Source organism: Paroedura picta, chromosome 8 (genome assembly GCF_049243985.1).
Source record: "Paroedura picta isolate Pp20150507F chromosome 8, Ppicta_v3.0, whole genome shotgun sequence".
Taxonomy (NCBI): Eukaryota; Metazoa; Chordata; class Lepidosauria; order Squamata; family Gekkonidae; genus Paroedura; species Paroedura picta.
This window is the reverse complement of record NC_135376.1, coordinates 72,189,774-72,212,509: the sequence shown is the minus strand read 5'-3', so window position 1 is coordinate 72,212,509 and position 22,736 is coordinate 72,189,774. Positions and strand designations below refer to the sequence as shown.

The 22,736-nt window shown below is 41.2% G+C and overlaps 1 protein-coding gene across 1 annotated transcript; it reads left to right on the top strand.

Moving 5' to 3' along the window:
• Nucleotides 1-7,257: 7,257 nt before the first annotated feature.
• On the top strand, nt 7,258-19,182 carry LOC143842664 (lipase member M-like). The gene is made up of 9 exons (XM_077347871.1): nt 7,258-7,350; nt 7,524-7,617; nt 7,964-8,162; nt 9,976-10,085; nt 12,842-12,978; nt 14,548-14,694; nt 15,922-15,993; nt 17,642-17,707; nt 18,773-19,182. Exons 1-9 carry the CDS (start codon nt 7,258-7,260, stop codon nt 19,004-19,006), a joined length of 1,152 nt encoding a protein of 383 aa, XP_077203986.1. The 3' UTR covers nt 19,007-19,182.
• Nucleotides 19,183-22,736: the final 3,554 nt, after the last annotated feature.

Here is a 22,736-nt window from a genome sequence, read left to right as displayed (position 1 = left end):
TGCTCCATTGGTATAATCTTGTGTAAAATACAGATGAAGTTACCAATTGTATTCTATAGTGCTACTGAGCATGTCTAATTATTTCCACTGGAATGAATGTCTGTCTGGCTGAGAATTAAAACAACATTTCTAAGAGTTTTCTGGTGGACCAAATCAACATTAATCAGCTGGTATACAAGAAGGCTGGAGAAAAAAACCTCTGTTTTGGGGTGGGAGGGAAAAGCCTAAGCAGGCCTTTCTGGAAATAGGTCCCATTTTATCCAATGGGGTTACTCCCAGGTAAGTTTTCTTAGAACTGCATCCTTTGTTTGATCATCACAAGATGCCATGAAATCTAACCTAAATGATAAGAGTTGGCACTAAATTTTTTCACGAATATTCCACTAGTGGTAGCATGAGGGTATGCAGAGTAGACAAGTTTCTAGTTCAAATTGTTCCTTAGCCACTGGTTGGACCAATTCTGCATGGAGGTGTAAAGTGCATGCCGCGTCCTGCTTCCAAATCGTGTTTTTTGGCTCCCAATGAGGCACAAGGGAAAATAAAGCAAATTTCTCCCCCTGCTCCTCGCTTCTCCCCCCCACAATCTCCGCAAGCCGCCAATTCCAGCCCAGCACTTGTTTTGAGGACTCAAACTACCTTCCCCAGTGTCAGACTAGGAGACCAAGAAGTGAATCCCTATTCTGACATGGAAGCTTGTTGGATGACCTAGGGCCAGTCAGATACTCTCCATGAAACCTAGTGCACAAGATTGTTGTTTAGGATAAAAAGCTAGGTCCCATTTCAATAGGAGAGTGAAGTGTACCGATACACTGAAATCAATGAGACACAAAAGCAGTCAGCTTTGAGGAGTCATTTTGAATCAGGACTGCATAGGGCCCATTATGCACAGCCGCCGAAACGGCGATTTCGGGTCACATGGAAAATGCAGAGGGGGAAGACGCGAAGCACACCGGTTATGCATGGGATGGGGCGCGACGGCGGCAAAACCCAGAGTAACTGATTATGCACGCGGTGATCCCGGCACCGCTTCTGGTTGCGCCCCAGTCACCCGGAAGCTGTGCTTTCTTCTGCGTTTCCCTAACGCGGCTTTTTCGGCTGCATGCACCGAAGCTGTGGCCGGTTGCAGCCGGCACTGTGCATTATCGATGATTTTAGTCGCTGCCATTTCACCCCAAATGTGCGTTATTCCCCCCCCCCCCCCGTGCATAATGGGTATAGGATTGCGAACTCAATATTTGGAAGATCTTCATTTCAGGGTATAGTCTACGGAGGACTGGGGCTAGGGAGGGGAGAGACCTCAACTGCTACTATAGTAGCCATAGAGTCCTCTCAAAAGCAGCCATTTTCTCTACAGGAATAGATTTCTGTCATCAGAAGGTGAATTGAAATTCTGGGAGATCTCCAGATCCCACTTGGAGATTGGCAGTCTTATAACTGCAGCACTGTGAGGACAATTTGTTAACCCCTTCATAGTTTGCTTTTCCCCCCCAGTTTTATATACCCAGGACTGTTTCTAGACATCTAGTGTAGCTGTTATTTTCTAACAGTTACACTCATTCATTGATGTCATGAGCTTAAAAGGGTATAACTCTTTGTAGGATTGCCCTGTATTGTGATTCCTTCCTCCTGAATCCCCCTTATACCGATAGGGGTCAGACATATGAGAGGAATTGGAATGAGATGGAAGAGCACTGGTAGTAGAATGGACAGAACAAATTTAAATCTCAGATGACAAGCCTAGCTCTGGAAGTTCCTTTATACAACAAAGCCCCATGTAAACTGAAAAGCAAAACAGCAATTGGATGTGACTTACACTGAAAACGAATGCTACAAGGCCGAAATACGAAAAGGAACTTCCAAGACTTGTTATTCATGTATCATTTTTAGTATATCATTTGTAAAGCATACTTTAACAGCAAAACTGCACATCTGTGGAGAAATTGGCCTCTTTGTGCTCTGGGAAATTGCTGCCCTTGTTACATACTTGTTTTTTTTAAGGCACTGGAGTTGATCAAGTGTCATCCTCATCTTTCTAGAACAGCCTTTCTTAACCTTTTGACTATGAAGGCACACCTGAATTTTTTTCAGGCTTCAAGGCATCCCACGAGTGTTGTTGGCTGTCAAAAAAGGAAAAGTAAAGCCCTTTTTTTCCTGGTAGAGCTGCACATGTAGCTCTCTGGATTCTGGCCTTAATAATGAGCTTTTAAAACGGAGTATTCATGCATTGAACCTGCTTATCATCATTCTCTTGCCTGAAGAAACTTTGCCAGGTGTCTCTACTGTGTTTGAATCTTACTTACTTGTGAAAAGTGCTGCTTATTGCAACTTCTTTTTCTGTTCTGTCACACCCAGAAACTAATTGACTGTGTTTAATTTCCCAGTAAGCTGAAACATAGATGTTCTGGTACTTTGATTATGACTCAGGCTGTTGAGACTTGCAACCAGGTAGGGATGTACTGGATTTTTATCACTGTACGTGCTTTGGAGGGGTGAGGAATGAACATTTAGTTCTCTGATTTTGCTGTAGGGATGGAGCATTAGGTAGGAATTTGACATCTTATCAGAGCTTTGACATTTTGGAAAAGCTTTTGAGCTGCAGAAGCACGGATTCTATAGGTGCACAACGTTTAAACATTTCTGACTTATTCAGACCTCCAGAAGTTGGTAGTAATGATTTTAAAAAGGTTACGTTAAAATTACATGGTTCAGCATCTTCTTGGAAAAGAGTGACAAGTGGAGTACCCCAAGGATCTGTCCTGGGGCCTGTGTTGTTCAACATATTTATACATTATTTGGATGAGGTATTAGAGGGGATACTTATTAAATTTGCAGATCATACTAAACTGGGAGGGATAGCAAACACAACTGAAGACACCAACAGAATACAGGATGATCTTGATAGACTTGAGAAGTGGGCTAAACTGAATAAAATGAAGTTCAATAGGGACAAATGTAAAGTTCTGCATTTAGGTAGGAAAAAACATATACACCAATATAGGATGGGGGAGACTTGTCTTGGCAGTAGCATGTGCGAAAAGGATCTAGGAGACTTAGTAGACCATACATTGAACATGAGTCAGCAATGTGACTCAGTGGCTAAAAAGGCAAATGGGATTTTTGGCTGTATCAAATGGAGTATTGTGTCCAGATCATGGGAGGTGATGGTACTGCTTTACTCTGCTCTGGTTCGGCCTCACTTGGAGTACTGTGTTCAGTTTTGGGCACCCCAATTGAAGAGGGATGTTGACAAACTGGAGCGTGTCCAGAGGAGGACAACAAAGATGGTGAGGGGTTGGAGACCAAGACATATGAAGAAAGATTGGGGGAGCTTGGTCTGTTTAGCCTAGAGAGTAGATGAAGAAGAAGAAGAAGAAGAAGAGTTGGTTCTTATATGCTACTTTTCCCTACCTGAAGGAGGCTCAAAGCGGCTTACAGTCGCCTTCCCATGCCTCTCCCCACAACAGACACCCTGTGGGGTGGGTGAGGCTGAGAGAGCCCTGATATCACTGCTCGGTCAGAACAGTTTTATCAGTGCCGTGGCGAGCCCAAGGTCACCCAGCTGGCTGCATGTGGGGGAGCGCAGAATCGAACCTGGCATGCCAGATTAGAAGTCTGCACTCCTAACCACTACACCAAACTGGCTGAGAGGGGATCTGGTAACCATCTTCAAGTATTACAAGGGTGCCATATTAAGGATGGAGCAGAATTGTTCTCTCTTGTCCCAGAGGGACAGACCAGAACAAATGGGATGAAATTAATTCAAAAGAAATTCCATCTAAACATCCGGAAGAAGTTTCTGACAGTTAGAGCGGTTTCTCAGTGGAACAGGCTTCCTCAGGAGGTGGTGGGTTCTCTCTTTGGAAATTTTTAAACAGAGGCTAGATAGCCATCTGACGGAGAGGCTAATTCTGTGAAGGCTCAAGAGGGTGGCAGGTTACAGTAGATGAGCGATTGGGATGTGAGTGTTCTGCATAGTGCAGGGGGTTGGACTAGATGACCCATGAGGTCCCTTCCAACTCTATTATTCTATGATTCTATGATTCTATATGTTTGAATAAGAATTGTTTGTAATTATATTACAGTGTGCACTTAAAAAGTAAAAGGAAATGAACCAAACTGAGTATGTATGTGTAAAAAATGACAGCCCAGGGATTTTTCATAAATAAATTATCTCTGAAAATTTGCATAAAGACCTTTTGGAATTTTTGATATGCCAAAATGGGTTGGTTTGGAACTGTTTAACATGATGCAGCAATATTAACAAATCTAAACTTGATGGAGAATTAACAAACAAAACAAAAACTTGTTTCTTCTGTTGCACAGTTAATAATTAAACCTGTTGAAAAATGTGTGCATTATCAGGGAATCATTTCCTAACTGTTGTTGTTACAAAGGAATAGGCGAGAACCAAAAAGTGTACAGTTAAAATAAATTTTAGAAAAATATAAACAGTTTATCATAAGAGCTCAAATGTTTAAAAACCACAAAAGAATATCTGTTTGGAAGACATAAAACATCTAAGTATGTAAACCAATAATGTCAGAAAGTTTCAACCTTGACCTAACACGTTTTGATCTAACAGATCTTCATCAGAGGCACACAGATGTAACTAACAATTTTTGATGCGAAACATCATTTGTGGCACATGGACAGTTAAGCTCTTGTGTGTTCTGTCTCTCCTAGGTGGGGGGAGACTAATATGTGCTCTGGATCTCTTCTGGGGGGGGGGGACTCGCCTAGGGAAAGGGGCCTCTCCGCAGTCTCCCCCTCCTCCTGCAGCCCTGCAAGCTGCTCCCATCCACCAAAAACCTCACTGCATCAGACTTGGTGGGCCGCAGCAGCTCACAGGGTGCAGGAGGAGGTGGTGAATGAAGCAAGGTCTCTTTCCCTCAGCAGGGTGAGGCACAGCAAAGCTGCAGTTGGAGCAGGCAATTGAAGGCATCATCATGAAATGCACAGGCTGGCCCCTTTCACTCACCGGGGCAGAGCAAGGCTGCTTTTGGAGCAGGTGGGCATCAGCGGTGGAGGCATCAGTGGCTGACCTGATTGTGGCAGTGAAGAAAGCCGGAGCACGGCTGCTTGCGTGTATCCCTCCCATTTGTCCTTGGGAAGCATCGCGGAAGTGAGCTGGCCTTGGGGAATAAAAGGGAGGGTGGGTTGTGCTGGAACAAGAGGAAGTTGCCAGCCACCAGCCCCATCCATGAGCCAACCAGGAGACAAGGAGCACCTGTGCCAATGATGTCCAATTCTGATGGACAAGGGGCTGCTCTCGGTCCTCAGCCCGGCCTCCTAACATCAAAGCCCTTGCTTGTTCTGGTCCATCGCAGCTTTGGCATTCCCAACACTCAGGTTGGACCCCCAGCATTCAGACTGGCCATGGTTCTCAGCCAGAGGGCTGCTGCTCCCCCTCTCTCACTCTCACTCACACATGCAGAGTGAGTCCCCCCCCCACTTCCCTCTACCTCCCTATCTCCTCCCTCCGTCTCTCTTCCCCCCCCCAGCTTGGACAGAAGTTGATATTCCAGGGGATCCTCAGGTCCCACCTGGAGGCTGGCATCCCAACCTGGTGCACAGGTCCCCCATGGTCATCAGTAGGTGATTGGGGGGGGGGGGGTGGATTGCCAGAGCCAGGCTGGATAAACTAAGTAAATATCAACAACCTCTACAGAATAATTAAGACACCATCCAGTAAACTCATACAGCTGGAGGGTATGGAACATTTATGAAAGGAAACTTTCAAGTCTTCGTTGAAACTAGCATATCACTCTTTTCTGAAGACTTCTCAAAGTGTCTTCTAGTAATCAGTCTAAATTAAATTGTGTTGCCAGCAGTGAGAAGGAAATAAAGGAGTATTTAGGTGAGTTTTCACTATATGAATAAATATGCAATATAGATGGAAATAATTTCTTTAATGCCTCTTTTGAAATTTAGTACATTTCCCCTCCTCATTTTAACTCTTGGGGGCAGTAGTTCCCTTTCTATTTTCTTTTCTACTCTCTTGTTTTAAACTAAATGCTGAGAAATGTAGACATAAAGTTTATACTCAATGATATATTTTGATTCTATAATACTGCAATTTTGATGCTACAATTTGTAAAAGAAGACATAATTTCATACTATTCTTTCTTTGGTATGGAAATAATACAAAACTTATTTCCTATCATATAACGTCTCTTCAGAAAGTTCAGAATGCTTTGCAAGATAATAAACATTAAAATATGTTATTAAGAACAAAATCTTAAAAACTAAGATTTGAGGCTGAGTGGTGATCCAAGGTTATAAGATCGGGTCTGGGGGTGGGGGGGAGCTGGGTTCCTGAGCTAGATGTTAAATGATGTTAAACCCTGTCCAGAACCTCAGGGCAATCTACCTCCCCTAGGTTACATCATCAGGAATATTGATTCTGTACTGATGCCAGAACAATTGACACATTGGGGAGGAGCTATATGTTTTAACCACCAGTGCCCTTTGCTTTGTATTTTTGGAATGTTATGATGCTTTTAGATTGTATTTTATCATGTTTTATTGAATGTAAGCCACTACAAGCCAGCTATGCTGGGAGTGGCATTATAAAAAATGGAACCAACAAACAAATTAATAAATAACAGCAAATTGTAATAGTCTTGCTAAAGATTATTTGGAATAAAATTCCAAGTAATATTCTGAAGTTATAGATGGATACTTTTTTATCACAGTAAAAAGAACACCAAAGTTTCAGCCACAGGAGATACCGGTTCTTCTCAAGGTGACTTTTGTTTATCAACTTAATGTTTATTGTATAGTTCCTTGTTGGAAGGAAGGTACCTGATTCCTCTCACAAACCCACATTAAAAATTATTGATAAAAATATTTCCCTCTAGTCTTGGAAGTTGGAATCTGTACTAGGGGTGTGCAAAAAAAAAAAAAAAAAAAAAATCAGGCAATTTCAGATTCACCCAAATCACAGGTTTGGTGCTGCGATTTGGAGTTGGCTTGATTCCTGAATACTGAATTTTTCAGCTCTCTGAAGCTTTTAATGGGACTTAGCTGCCTCCCTAGCAGCCAAACAGCGAACCTTTCGAGAGGCACGGTTCAATAATACCAACTAATACCAAATAGGGCATTTATTTATTTTTTTGTTTTAGTTTGGCGAAATCAAATGCCCCTCCATGAATGAAACAATCAAGAAAACCCTGAAAATGTGTAATTGCTGCCTTGAAGCTAAGCACATTTTCTCTTTCAAATCTAACATATCATTTGTTTTGCAGGTGCTACAAGATGTGGCTACTGATCATTATGTTGGTTGTAGAAGGAACTGCGAATCTGGGAAAAGGCCAGACCAAAATGAATCCTGAACAATTCATGAATGTGGTATATTTTATGCTCAGTTAAAAATAATCACTGAAGTTCATGTAATTCCACCCCCCCCTCTTCCTTATACCATTCCTCAAGACACCAAACTTAACTCACAGGATGGTCATTTTCTCTTGTATTATTTGCTCTCAGTTTAATTTTTGCTGAACATTTTCTTTTTAAACCCACAGAGTGAGAAAATCCAGTACTGGGGATATCCTTCTGAAGAATATGAAGTACTCACACATGATGGGTACTATCTGAGTCTCAGCAGAATTCCAGGAGGTAGGGGGGAAATGGGAATGTACAGCACCATACTTTTATTTAGACAAAAGAATATGATGTGACGTTCTGCTTTTAGTGCTGCCTTCATAAGTAAGCATAAATACAGTGCTGCGTATATGTATTGTTTTTTTCGTCAGTGCAGAAATAGCACAAATATATAAACTCACAAAGAGGGAAGAAGGCTGACAAGAGTGAACGAGTTGTCAGAATTTGTTTATAAGCATTTCTAGCTGAACATAGATTTAAATCTTTCTACCTTATATCCATATCAACATTCTAACCATGTTATGGACATTTTGATTTTATCACAGAAGTTTTAACTTCATTATTCCCTTTATATGTTCAGGGTCCAAGGCAGCTATACTGCTGATGCATTGCCTGCATATGGAAGGCAGCGTCTGGGTAGCAAATCTGCCCAATAATAGCCTGGGCTTCATGCTGGCAGATGCTGGGTATGATGTGTGGATTGGAAATAGTAGAGGCAATTCCTGGTCTAGAAGACACCAATTCCTTACAATAGACCAACAGGAATTTTGGGATTTCAGGTAAGTCAATTTGGAGTGAACTGGCAGAAATGGGGCATTCAAAGAGCTGCCTAGCCGTCTTCGTACTGGAGCTTTTAGAAGTGGTCTAGTGTCAAAGTGGCTGAATTTTTTGTTATTTGGCTATCACTATCTCCATAAAGAAGCCCTGCAGGAAGGAATACCTTCAGGCCATCTCAGAATGTCTTGGGACTCACACATGAAACAAGGCATATATCTGATATGGCGTTCCGTTCTGACCTTGTTGGGATCAGAGTATTTGGAGGACTACTTATTGTCATACAATTCTCCCCGCTTGTCTCCCTTTTATTTTATTCCCTCCTCATTTCCCTTTTCTCTCTGGACATTTTATGGTGTCATTTTGATTTAAGCAACTTAAAAATCTTTACCAATGTTGATATTTTTTATGTTTTATGGTTAATGGAGAAATAGTTTATAACTATTAAATATGTTGTATTTACAAAATACAAAAGTTTCCAAAATTTATTTTGACATTTTCCATCGTGTAAATACACTGAATGATCCCAGAATACTATTTTTGCACAGGAATCTCATTATGCACAACCCTAGAATGACATAATTATTGCCTCCTCACATGTAGCCTCAACTTTTATTGTCTCAGAAAATCTTTGGTGTGAAAGTATAAACTGATACTTAATTCCTCTTTATATGCCTTATGACTGCAGTCCCTTGATCTGTTTTACTGTAGATTTTTAAAAAGTGGTTCCAATAAAGAGCTCTTCTCCTTTCTTGAGCAAATTTGTGCTATTTGAATATAGCTTCTCTTCTCCTTTTTGTTTGCTTAATATGCTTAATAGGGATACAGGGAGCTGTTCAATTTCAGTTATTTTATGATTCCTTTAATGTCCAGGGAGCCTTGCTTTATTCTTCCCAGAGTTCTTTTTCTAAAATTTGAAATCAGTTGATAATTTTATGATAAATGTAAAGGTAAAGGTATCCCCTGTGCAAGCACCGAGTCATGTCTGACCCTTGGGGTGATGCCCTCCAGCGTTTTCATGGCAGACTCAATATGGGGTGGTTTGCCAGTGCCTTCCCCAGTCATGACCGTTTACCCCCCAGCAAGCTGGGTACTCATTTTACCAACCTCGGAAGGATGGAAGGCTGAGTCAACCTTGAGCCGGCTGCTGGGATTGAACTCCCAGCCTCATGGGCAAAGCTTTCAGACTGCTGCCTTACCACTCTGCACCACAAGAGGCTCTTGCACCACAAGAGGCTCTTAATTTTTTTTATGGTAGTATGACAATTGTTTGTTTTTAAACCATGTGTTTTAAGATGATAATCTCCCCTTTGTAAATCAGTAGGGATTGAAATAATCATTTTTCTTCCCTGCTTTGAGATATTATTTCACGCAGCATGAATCTCCCCTCTCCACTTTGAAAGAATATGTATGTACCACTTTAAAAACTTTTTAAAAGAACTTAACCCACGTCTCTGAGGGAAGGCAACAAAACTGGCCATTACCAGAGGCGCAAAAATCCATAGGGGACTAGATGCCAGAACTCTAAACAGGATGGAAATGGACAAAATAAATGTATTTAAGAAACTAGTTAGTAATTACATATGAGTTAGTAGAATAAATAACCCATTTTTAAACATCATTACAAAGTTTTATGTTTGATAGTCAAAGATCATTCATATCACTTAAAAGAACACATTAGAAACAATATTGTTGGAATTGAACTGACATATTGGAAAATTTATTGTGCTTCCCTATTTCTTACTAGAAATAGACACAGTGCTGTACAAAGATTTATGAATGTAGCTAATATTAACCAATGCATGCTCTCTTTTTCAGTTTTCATGAAATGGGCATCTATGATCTTCCAGCCATGATAGACTTTGTTCTGCAAAAAAGTGGACAGGAAAAAATCTATTTTGCTGGTCATACTCAAGGAAGCTCCATAGGTATGTAAAGAATGAAGTTTATCATTCTCTGAGGCAGAAGAAATTAGATAGATTCATGGAGGATAAGTCTGTCAATGGCTACTAGCTATGGTGCCTGAGCAGGAGTTGACACAAGGTGAGAAAGCTTAACTGAGCCACAAGGGAGGGTGGTATATAAACATAGAGGAAAGGCTACAACTTGAGGCACTTTGAGTATTGGTTGGCTCAAGGTGAAGTGATGCACCACCTTATGGATGAGAAACAAGCTGCCTAATATTGGTTGGTATAAGAACTGGTCCATCCCACACTGGTGTCCCACTAAAGGAGGTGGTCATGAGGTTGAGTCAGAACTCCTCACCCTGATGGATGACCTCTGCTATCAGTTGGACCAAGGCAGGTCAGTGCTGCTAATACTACTCGACCGTTCAGCAGCGTTTGACAAAGTAGATCACAAGCTACTAGCTTGCAACCTCAACAATGCTGGGATACGAGGCACAGTTCTTCAATGGCTGATCTCCTTTCTCCAGAATCACGGACAGAGGGTAGCAATAGGAGAGAACCATTCACACTGCTGGCAACTCTTATGTGGAGTGCCATAAAGTGGAGTTCCCTCCCCAACCCTATTTAATACCTTTATGCACCCTTGTGCCCAGCTACTAGGGAGGTTTGGACTGGGATGTCACCATTATGCAGATGACACCCAGCTTTTCCTCATGATGGATGGCGACCCTGACTCACCCCCAGACTCTTTATAAGGTTACAGCAGCAAGACTGTTATATGCTCAAAGGTGAAAGAATTTGTTACTACCCACAATTGAAGAATGGTTGATGAAGATAGTAGAACTGGCTGAAATGCCAAACATACTACTTTTATTTTAAAAAGACATCTGCAGTATTTGTACCTAGCTGGAAACCTTTTATGGACTTTCTATGTGATACAAGCAAAAATGAAAATATGGAAAATTTATTTCTAGTACTTGTTTCTTTCTAGTACTTCTAGTTCTTGAGAAAGTATCTGTCATTGTCCCTATGACCGTTTACGCACTGGGAACTTCAGTGCCCCAGCTCCTGTGCAGGAGCACAAATTGGGGGCGGATGAGGTGCACCGGGCCAAATGCTCCCCCATGTGGGTACAGGAAAAGGTGGGGCAACCTGCCATGACTAAAACTCCAGCCTGCAGCCTGGCATGAAACCTCCAGTGCGTAAACGGTCTATGTGGGTACAGACTTATGGAAACCTGTCTAGGACTGATTACTGTGATGCTTTTAGACTTGCTCTCATGGTGTCTCCACCCCAACCTCCAATTCTTACCCAAGATACTTTCTAAATTTCATTTAGCACAAGAGCTGGTCTTATCAGTATTTTTCCCACACCACATGCTAGAGCAGAAAAGAGACTTCAAATATTGGATGTACAGCGAGCTTTATTTAGAACCAAGGTAATTAGGAAGTTAAATTCATTGTTTATTTGTTATTGTGAGCTGAAGAAAGGGATCTTGGCATCTTCTCAAACAATCTCAAGATGAGTGATGTCAGCCCTTTGTACAGTTGATATGACAGCTCAGGTTGGATATCCATTAAAGATTAGGGTCCATTCAGCTAGGGTCACCAGGAAGGATGCAGACTTTGGGAAAGCAGTGCTATATTCTAGGTTGGGCGCTTTGGTGCCCGAAGTGGCTGGTCTCTCCCGGAGCACTGACGCCTGTGCCTCCCCTCCCCCCCCGCAGCGTGTCGCTGGCTGCGCCGGGAGAGACCAGCCGCTTCGGGTGCCAAAGTGCCCAACCCTACTATTCTCTATTCAAGTGAGAACGTCACCTTTTCTCCAAGGTGAGCTCACTAGACTCCCAGTATGGGGCTGCACGACAAGACAGAAGATGAAAACAGAGTTGCACTTACCTATAACTGTTCTTTATCAATATCTTGTATGCAGACCCAGGTTCCCCCCCCCTCCTAACCTGCTGTGAGCTTTCAGGTCTTACTAAGGTTGGTTAACCTCAAGGTTTAACAGTTCACAGCAGCTGTATAGGAACTGTGGGAGGGAGGGTATCCCTCCCTTCAGCACGTGATGTGAAAAGCGAGAAATTCCATGCATGCATGTCTCTCTCAATGGGGTGGGGTGCCCTATAAGAGTTTTTAAGCTAGAAAAAGGTTCTCCATGGCTGGCCTATGTCTGCATAGTCCCAACATGTGTCTGCATACAAGACGTAGATGAACAAAAGTTACAGGTAAGTGCAACTCTGTTTTCCAGGGCCAAAGGTAAGGCAGAGGTAAGATCTCCTGATCTCCCATTGTGAAGTGCAAACTAAGGAGGGGAGGTTTTTCTTTTAATCTCTCATTCCTAATCTGCTGAAAATATCTTCGCTGAAATGGGAAGAATTCTCAGCTAAGCAGTAGACTGTTTCACTGTACGCCTGCCCTTTTCAAATTATCCATCTTCATTTTTAGACTTGCTTTGACAATCTACATTTCTGCTTCTGAGAGAAAGTTAATTGCTTTAAATTCTTGGAACACAGCCAAAGGCTAACTGGAACTCTGAACTATTCTTATGGAATACTGAATTGTTGAAACAAGGCTAAGTGAATTATGCCTATTTTCTAGCTTTACATCAATTGAAAGCCAATTGCATTACTTCAAACCAGGGGTAGTCAAACTGCGGCCCTCCAGATGCTGGCAGGGGCTCTTGGGAATTGTAGTCCAGGGACATCTGGAGGGCCACAGTTTGACTACCCCTGCTTCAAACCAAGTAAGTATGCAAAATGGAATTTCTCATTGTGACAGGTTTTGTGGCCTTTTCGGCGGTGCCTCACCTTGCTGAAAAGATTAAGATGTTTTTTGCCTTGGGACCTATATATACATTCAGATATGCCATAAGTCCACTTTTACAAGTGCTGCGGCTGCCATCAGCGTTCCTGAAGGTATGTGCAAAGCAATGAGTCTGACACGAGTCTGAGTTTTGTGTACCCAGGTTTTCCAGGCAAAAATGAGAGTGTGCCTTAGCAATGAGAAAACTTTCTTCTGTTGGGATCACTATTTTAGAGTATTTTGGAACCTTGTGCAGTCAAACCTTCTGCAGTCTGTTTTTTTCCCCTGTTTCCCATTAAGCAGTAAAGGGGAGAAGGGCTCTTGCAACCAACCTTATCCAATCACTAGACTGCCTATGGCCAATCAGGCAGGCTTCCTTAGCCCAGAGGAGGGGGCAGAGAGAAACACAGCTGAGTGCCAGAATGTTTGTACTGTGCTCTGTTGCCATTTGGCATGTGTATTTGGCTTCTTCTCATGTTTGCTATACGGCCTATTCGTTTTTTCCCTGCATTAACATTATTGGTCCAAAGCAAAATCCACAAACAAAACTACACAAAATAGCATACGTTTTTGAGTTCTCCAAAACTCTTAAATTGGATGTTAAAAATATATCTGCTTCAGGAAGCTGACTTTATTTCCCTATATTCCTGATCTTTTAAGTGGATAGCCATGCAGAACAAATTTAGTCCAGTGGCACCTTTAAGATATGGTATGAGCTTCCTCAGATACAATGCCATGGAATGAAAGTAATCAGTTCAAACTTATAGGTAGAACGTGAGAACAAATTGACATACAGCACAGTGTTAACCATTTTCATTGTGCTGTATATTAATTTGTTCTCACACTCTACCTATAAGTTTGAACATTACTTTCATTCCATGACATTGTATATGAGGAAGTGTGCATGCACATGAAAGCTCATTCCTTGAATAAAAAATTGTTGGTCTTAAATGTGCTACTGGACTCTAACTTTGTTCTCCTGATCTTTTATGAAAATGATCGTCCTACCCTTCCCAACATTATGATATGGAATTAAAATGATACTTTTCAAAGTGCAAACCAATAGTGATTGGGGAGCAACAAGACTTGGGAATCAGGCAAATAAAATGGGGGAAGGGTTGAATAGTTTCCATGCTGATTATTCTGAAATTGTATTCTTTATGCATTCTCACACTGTTGCTGGGTACCCATAGTTTGGTCCAATGGGTTCTGAACACATGTTCAGTATGATGACTTATCATCCATGATGTGGGTGCACAAACAGCACAGACTTGAAATGAGTTTCATTGAAAGATGGATGATGTGACCATAACAACACTGAAACATACATATTCCAGGCAACTGCACGTAAGGGAAGACAGACAGTTGTGATTCTGTGGTTCTCATGCACATACTGGAGTTCTTATAAATGTAAAACATAGAAACTGAAGCTAACTGAAGTTGTTATATGCAATTTGTATGCATGGGCAATTACTGCAACATTCAGACATGCTTGCATACATTTCTGCATGTATATGACTTCACTCCACTTTTATGGGGCGCTATAATCGCAGCCCTCCCTCCAATATTTTTATTTATAAACATGTGTGTGCATGCACACAGATATGCATTATGACCTTTATTATAGCATTAATGTATTTGAGGAATTCATGGAATGAAGATTCCACCCTTTTTTTACATAGATTATATTTGGCACGAAAGAACTGACCCTGTTGACTCCAAGACTCAAAGCGTGGGTGGCCCGACAATGCAGTCGCCAACTAGTAGATGTGCTTTGCAAGCAAGCTCTTCTTTTTGTCAGTGGATTTAATGAAAAAAACCTAAATCAGGTATTCCTGTGCATTTAATTTTAATTGTAGTGCTTTGCATTGAAGCAAAGACTGTCAGTGTCAGCTTCTGTGCATTTGAGGATTGGTTGACACAACTGTTGCTGAGACAACTGGGAAAACTTAACCTTTAAGCTCTTGTAGGTAGCAGGAAAGAATAACTTACTTGCCCCACTATTGCTATAAATAGGCTCACTTGACTGATTTGACTAATTTTCCTGTTGCCTCCACAATCATATACAAAAGTTAATTTTCCACTACTCAGGTCGAAAGAAATAATCTCTGCTCTGAGACTCTTCATGGGGGATACTGTGAAGTCTAAGAGAGACTGGTAAAGCCTTGGTGCAGTTGGGGAGGGCTAACAGAACTAGAATTTGGGAGAGGCAGAGTCTTTGTACAAGACATTCACAGTCCCTTATGCTTACATAGCATACAGTACCTTAAATTTTCTCATGCTTCCACTGGCTTTCTTGAATACTCCATAAATGAGCAATGCAGCAGTATTTATGAAGTTGACTAGTTTATGTTCTGGAGGCCCCAGAAAATGCCCTTCCTTGCCAATGTCTGGACTTATAATTTAGCTATTATAATAATGGGAGGGCTTTGAGATTTCTGGAGCTGTTGTTGCACCTCCTGATGACTGGATGGGCTATTGGTATGATCCAACATGGCTTTCTTATGTCCTTATTGTTGGCAGAGTAAATAAGTCATTGGAGTTGCACACGCTGATTTAAGAATAAGGAAAAAAAGGATTTATTAAAGAACTGCCATACTTGATAGTGCAGAAGAGAGATAGAGACAGACCTGACTCCATGACTAGCTGAGAGACAGACTGGAACTGTGGCTTCCGAGAAGAAGCAGGAAATTGCCCTTAAGACCGTTTATGCACTGGGAACTTCACTGCCCCAGCTCCTGTGCAGGAGCAAAAATCAGGGACGGATGACGTGCACCAGGCCAAATGCTCCCCTATGTGGGTACAGGAAGAAGTGGGGCAACCCGCCACAACTAAAACTCCAGCTTGCAGCCCAGCATGAAACCTCCAGTGCATAAACGGTCTAAGAGTAGCAATCTGGAGACAGGCAAAGAGTGACACTTAACAGGAGAGAAGGTCCTGACCTCACCTTCCTATCTAATAGTCTTCTTGCTGCCCCCTGCATGGTCTTCTTCTCTTCTTAGTACACCAGACATTATCTATTCCAACACTTATGACCTGCAAATCATTTCTTGCAGAGCCGATCCGATGTCTATGTATCCATATTTCCAGATTATACATCTGTGAAAACCGCTATCCACTGGGGTCAGGTATAGTTACTGTAAATGAATATTGTCTGTTTACAACACAATAATATCAGTTTTATTTAAGAAAATGCCTCCAGCTCTATTTCGCATCTATGATCACATTTAGTTGTGCAAATTCTAGACCCAATTTGTCAGTACCGATTTTCTAATCATAAATCAGCTACTTATTGAGAAGTATATAAAATTAGTGATAAATGAAAAGGCAGAAATGTTCCTGTGCCAATAGCAAACCTCCTATGTAATGAAAAAAGGTGAAGAAGAAGAGTTTCCCCCATGGAAATTAATGGCCAGGGGGGTTGTAGTAAGGAAAACTGTAACAATGAGTTCTCTTAAGATTCTCTGTGCATGGCAAACCTTGCAGCCAGCTCCTTTATCAAGATCTTAGGCAGATTGGGAGCGGTGGGGCAGGAAGGGATATGCCAGTGTTTGTCTCTTGTGGCCCTTCCTTGCATACTGACAGAATTGCTGGTCACCACTGTGGGATGGTAAGCTGGATTCTTGGAGTGGAGGAAATCAATTGGGCATGAAATTTGGGTCAATGTGGGCAGGCAGGTAGTTGTGAGTTCCTGCATTGTGCAGGCGATTGGACTAGATCAGTGGTCCACAACCTTTCTAAGGCTGCGGACCGGTGGGGGGGAGGGCGATCCGGTGGCCGCCCATGCCACGCATGCGTGTTAAGTCAGCGCATGCGCATTTGCACCATGCGTGGCTGCAAACTGCCGCATATGTATGGTTGCGGCCGCACATGGCGCAAACGTGCATGCGCGGACCTGCCACGCATGCACGTTTGTGCCGGCGGCCCTGCTTCCCTCTCCCCCCCTCCCGCAAAAAAAAGCTTGCCGGGCCGCAAGCTAATCGCCCGCTTTGGCGGCCGATTTGCTTGCGGCCTGGGAAGTTTCTTACTGCGGGGGGGGGGGGCGGAGAGAGGGAGCTGTGGCCCGGTGGTTCGGGACCACTGGACTAGATGACCCTGGAGATCCCTTCCAACTCTATGATTTTGTGAACAGTGTGGCAAGTACATTTTCTTTTGCAAACATCCTGATTGAGCAAGAGTTAAAATGAACTGACGTGTTTGCTGATATTGTGACATTTGACCATTCTGCTGAACTAGTGAAAGTTCTACACAATAGTTTCAATTTATTAATTGAATCCATTAACTTAATTAATTATATTACCTACAAAGTGGTTTCACTTGCTTAATTAGTTAAAGCGTTTATTAGCTGCCTTTTTACCTTATAGGAGCTCAAGGAGCCTTCCGTTGTGAATAATAGCAAAATGCAATAAAACCCATTAGTTAAGACCAACAATTTAAAAGTGCTGGTAGACAGAAGAACTAATCAACTAATCCTATGGCATCATTAACAAAAATGACTTCAGATCAAGTATGAGGGAGTTCTGTAGAAGCTAAGCACAGGTAGTATTCAGCTTCAAGGGTTGAATCTGAACGGAGATATAATGTTTCTTGCACTTTCTAAAGTACTATTATTAAAAAGACTTGATAACTGCCTTTATGCCTGTGTTCAATCTCTTTGAGATGATTAAAAATGATCATAATTAAATATTTGCAACAAGCATCCCAAACCCTTCATCTTGGCTTTCTTTAACATATTAATATACTCATTAAATCCTTGTGTTCCATTTCATTTTCTAGTCAGCAAAAACAGGAGAATTCAGATTATTTGACTATGGATCAAGAAATATAGAAAAATACAACCAGGTAGGAATGTACTGGATTTTTATGTTCTGTGTATTTTCTGTTAGCAGAGTAATTAAGGCAGTGAGTTTGCACCCCCTGAATGAAGAGTAGATAATGGTTTATTTAGGAATTGCCATACTTGATAGTGCAGAGGAGAGACAGAAATAGGAGCTAACTACATGCCTGAGAGAGAGAGACTAGAGAGAGGGATTTGTGGCTTCCAAGAAGAAGCAGGAAATGGTCCCTAAGAGTAGCAACCGAGAGATAGACAAGGAATGACAACAGGAGAGAAGGTCCTGACCTCACTATCCTCTCTAGGACCAATTATGCACATGGCTGAGTGCACCAGGCCACTGCCAATTCCTAGTAGCAGGGCAGCATGCCCTGCTGCTACATATGTATGTACAGGGGACGAAATCCCCTGGAGCACATGGTCCACCATGGAGTTGTGTGTGCATACACAATTCTGGGGTGGGAAGGGCTTGCTGCACCTTGCGGCAGCAGCAGTAACAGGAGGCATAGTGGTCCCACCACATGATATTGGGATAGTGGCATGCCACTACAAACACCCCATTTGGCTCTGCAGCACCATGAAACCGAACACGGCATTCAGTGTCCCTGCAGGGATGTCATAGGCCCTGCTCTTCCCTTGTGCACAGACCTGCTCTGGTCGGGCTTCTGTTGACCACGGCGGCAAAAAAGGCTGTGGGCCATTGGGCCCTAATACAGAGCAGGACCGGGAGGGGACCGGACTGTGGCAACATTATGTTTAAGCAGGGTTTAGTTCCATTGGCATGCAGTCGCCAGCCTGCCTTTCCCGGCCCATGCGTAATCAGCCTAACAGTCTTCTTGCTGCTCCCTGCAGGGTATTCTTCTCTTTGTACATGAGACAATACATATTCCAACATGGAAAGAAATAAACTAACACGTGATACCTATAAGTGATCATGTGAAATCATATGTCAGAGGGGAAATAGCTCACTTGTCTTCTAAAATAAATAGGTTTGCCATAATGTCAAAAATTGCCCTAGCTGGAATTTCTGTGGTGAATTAAATTCATTCTCTTTGATTTTTACCTTTTGCCAGACCACTCCTCCTCTGTACAGGATAGAAGAGGTCACAGTGCCGATAGCGATGTGGAGTGGAGGACATGATTGGGTTTCCCAGGCAGAGGAAACCATGGAATTATTGTCTCGAATCACTAATCTCATTCATTACAAACATTTTCATGACTGGAACCACTGGGACTTCATTTGGGGATTAGATGCTCCTCAGCGCATGTATGTGGAAATCCTTGGACTGATGCAGAAACACTTGTGAATACACTTGTACAGGGATTAAGGGTTTTAAAAATGGTTTTGTTTAAGATACAGCTGTTAGTTTCACAGTGCTTTTTTGTTTTTTCACTTTCTGTTCTTTTCAAAGTGCATGTTATTAGCTATGGATGAGTTTTAATTGGTTCCAACTGCATATCTCTCCAGAATCTAATAGCAAAATATTTTGTTGCATATATTAATTTGTTCTTATTATGCATACATGCTTTTAAAAATCATTTAAACAGTTCCTTATTTAAAAGTTTAAAACCAAGACTAACAACTGATTCATCTTAATTCAAATATCCAATATAGGTTTGTTTTGATAAATCTCAACAGAGAAGACTGGATTGTCTCACATATGAAGATTTTTTGAACCCAAGTGGAAAACTAAACTCTTTTGAGGACCTTGCGTGTATGGGTCTATGCATTCGTTGGTTGGAGTATTGATTATAACAAGACTCAAAGCTGAACTCCCAAGATATGTAGATATGGTACACACACTAACTGGGTTTGAAAATATTGTACTTCAAAACAAACAGTTTTAAGGCACTGTAACCTGCCACGAGCCGTAAGGGAGTGGTGGGAAATAAATTGAAAAAAATAATAGTAATAATAATAAACCTTATATACAGTCACTGTTAAGTTATGAAACTGAAGATGAACAAGTTAAGGGGCGTATGATTAAATGGATGCAGAACTTTTGATGTATGGGAACAGTTATGGTCTAAAACTCTAAAACTTACAAAATCACAGATGTTGAAGAAAAATTGGTATAAAATATTTTACAGATGGTTTATTACACCTAATCAGTAAAATATCTAATGAATATGATCCTAAGTGCTGGAGGCATAAAGAAAGTACTGGATCTTTAAATCATTTGTGGTGGAATTGTCAAAAGGTAAGGAAATTTTGTATTAAGATTCATACGATATTAGAAACAATGCTTGATATAAAAATTCACAATGTATCCTGACTGTATGTTGTTAAGTGTGATGCCAGAAAATATCCCACTGCAAGCTTGACTCTTTTTTCATGCCAAAGCTGTGGCCAGGATTGCCATAGCAAAGGTATGGAAAACACAGAGATTCCGACAGTAACAGAGTGTTTGGTTAAACTAGCAGAACTTTCTAAGATGTTAATGGAAAATCTTCAGAAGAATTTCAAGAACATTGGCATTATTATACAGACTGTATGCAAAAGGAGCAAATATGATTTCAAAGGTATACTGAAGTCATTCTTTTTATGACGGTTCTATGTTTCTTATATTTGTTGTTTAATATTTTTCTTGCTTCTATCTGATATAATAAAAATTCTTTTAAAAAATTAAAACCTTGTAGCATGTTCACTTTACATAGTATCAGTTTGTTTGATTTAGTTTATTTTGTGTGGCCACTCCACTATTTCCAAAACTAAGGAATTTATGCTCTTTAACTCCTTCCTATCCAGGACACTTAGAGATGTCAGATATATTGAGATCAGTGACACCTTTAAGACCAAGTTTTATTTTAGTATAAGCTTTTGTACAGTATTTGAAGAGTTGTAAAAAGGTAAAGGTAAAGGTATCCCCTGTGCAAGCACCGGGTCATGTCTGACCCTTGGGATGATGCCCTCTAGCGTTTTCATGGCAGACTCAATACGGGGTGGTTTGCCAGTGCCTTCCCCAGTCATTACTGTTTACCCCCCAGCAAGCTGGGTACTCATTTTACTGACCTTGGAAGGATGGAAGGCTGAGTCAACCTTGAGCCGGCTGCTGGGATTGAACTCCCAGCCTCATGGGCAGAGCTTTCAGACTGCGTGTGTGCTGTCTTACCACTCTGCGCCACAAGAGGCTCTTTTGAAGAGGTGTACAGGTGCACAAATGCTTTTACTAGGAGTAAAACTTTGTTAGTCTAAAAGGTGCCACTGTACTCAAACTTAATTTTGCTGCTTCAGACCAACATGGCTATGCACCTGAATCAATTTCTTCTCTTCCTTAAACTCTATTCTCAAAATGCATTGTGTCTTGAAACCATATGGGTAGAGACTGTTTAAAAGTGCCTGGCCCAAAATTCCCTTGGAATATTATCCGTAAACTTATTATATTTTTGTTTTATTTTTCTGTCGAGGAGATGCAGCTAAGCAGCAAGACAGATTTTAAAATTTTGCATTTTTCATCAAGAAAAAAGTTACTCAGTTATATAGGAAATGTTAACTTCATAGGACATTGCCCTTTGTTTTTCAGTGCTGTTTCAGTGCTGACTATCTTTGGATAGAAAGCCAGTTGCAAAATAGTCTAAATAAAAAGTTATGCCTAAGACTGCCAAAGACTGACAGAAGAAAATAAGAGGGAGGTGCAAGGTCTGTTCTATCACAGCTTCAGCATTTTTGACGATAGGGGTTGAAATCCCCTATGTTGAAATCTCCCCCAGGGAACCTGCAGGAAGCAAATATCACTGCAGCTGTTATATTAACACACAAGTGAACCATGGATTCAGCTATCTAAACCCAAAATTAAATGTTCTTTGCTATGAAAATTACATCTTTCAGTGCAACAGACAATCTTCACAGATTTTTCTTGTGTTTTTTTCTTCCTTGCTGCAGCCTTCCTTTGAGTTATGCCTGAAACCAATAGGTGACACTGAAAGTCTATAGAAACCCTGCATACTACTAAAATAAGTTTCTGTTTTAATTCTCATTCTTCACAGGCAAAGATTGATGTTTAAAATACATGCTATGAAACTAGTGCTTTCATTGTCTGCAAAGACTTTAAACAGAGGGTGCGAACAAAAATCTTTTTCTCTTTTGCACGAACATTTCCTGTAATGTTTCAAACTGTTTGAGAAAATTGATGTCCTCTGTGTTGAATATTGCAGATACATTCCAGTGCAAGTTTCTTGTTATGTTCACCATAGAGATTGTTGATAATATGTATTAATCATAATGCTGAGAGTCATGGGACCTGCATGTACATAACCTTTGGAGGAAAACTGGGAGAGACAACGTGAAAAGGATAACTGGATATTTCAAAAAGTATAAACTACTGAAGACGTTTGCTGGGATAACATAATTTTTTCTAATAAATAAATAAAGTGTTTTTTTTAAACAAATGGTATCCTCAGAAGCCTGAAAGATGAACTATTTCCATATCTCCCTATTAAAGGTTCATACTAAGATGGTGCAGTATAATATGAAAATGCCAGGTATGTTAAGGAAGGAAGGAAGGAAGGAAGGAAGGAAGGAAGGAAGGAAGGAAGGAAGGAAGGAAGGAAGGAAGGAAGGAAGGAAGGGTGTGATTTATGTGATTTTACTTTGATTTTATATTTTATTGTGAACCGCCGTGAGACCTTTTGGTGAACGGCGGTATATAAATCCAATTATAAATAAATAAATAAATAAATAAATAAATAAATAAATGAAGGAAGGAAGGAAGGAAGGAAGGAAGGAAGGAAGGAAGGAAGGAAGGAAGGAAGGAATCATCTTTGCAGATTCCACAAATGAAGTCCAGATATGGCTGTTCGGTTCAACATGGGGGAGGAGAAAAGAATCACTCATAATGCAGTGCACCTCAGATCTAGTGGCTTTCATGGGAGAGTGCATACTAAGCTCTGTAGAAAGTAGCTCTTTAGAAAGTAGCTGTCCCTTTCATGTGAATGTTTAATGTAATGCCATAAAAGCTATACAAGTGCACATAAAAGTCCCTGTCCAGCAATAAATCCAGCTTGCTATTTGCATGTGCTCTGGAGTTCCAAAGGTCA

Excerpts from the sequence above, each read along its gene's own strand:
- LOC143842664 (XM_077347871.1), top strand. The coding sequence starts at position 7,258 with ATGTGGCTACTGATCATTATGTTGGTTGTAGAAGGAACTGCGAATCTG. Across the intron at positions 12,979-14,547 it reads TGCCATCAGCGTTCCTGAAG|ATTATATTTGGCACGAAAGA; the intron begins GTATGTGCAAAG and ends TTTTTTACATAG. Across the intron at positions 17,708-18,772 it reads ATATAGAAAAATACAACCAG|ACCACTCCTCCTCTGTACAG; the intron begins GTAGGAATGTAC and ends ACCTTTTGCCAG.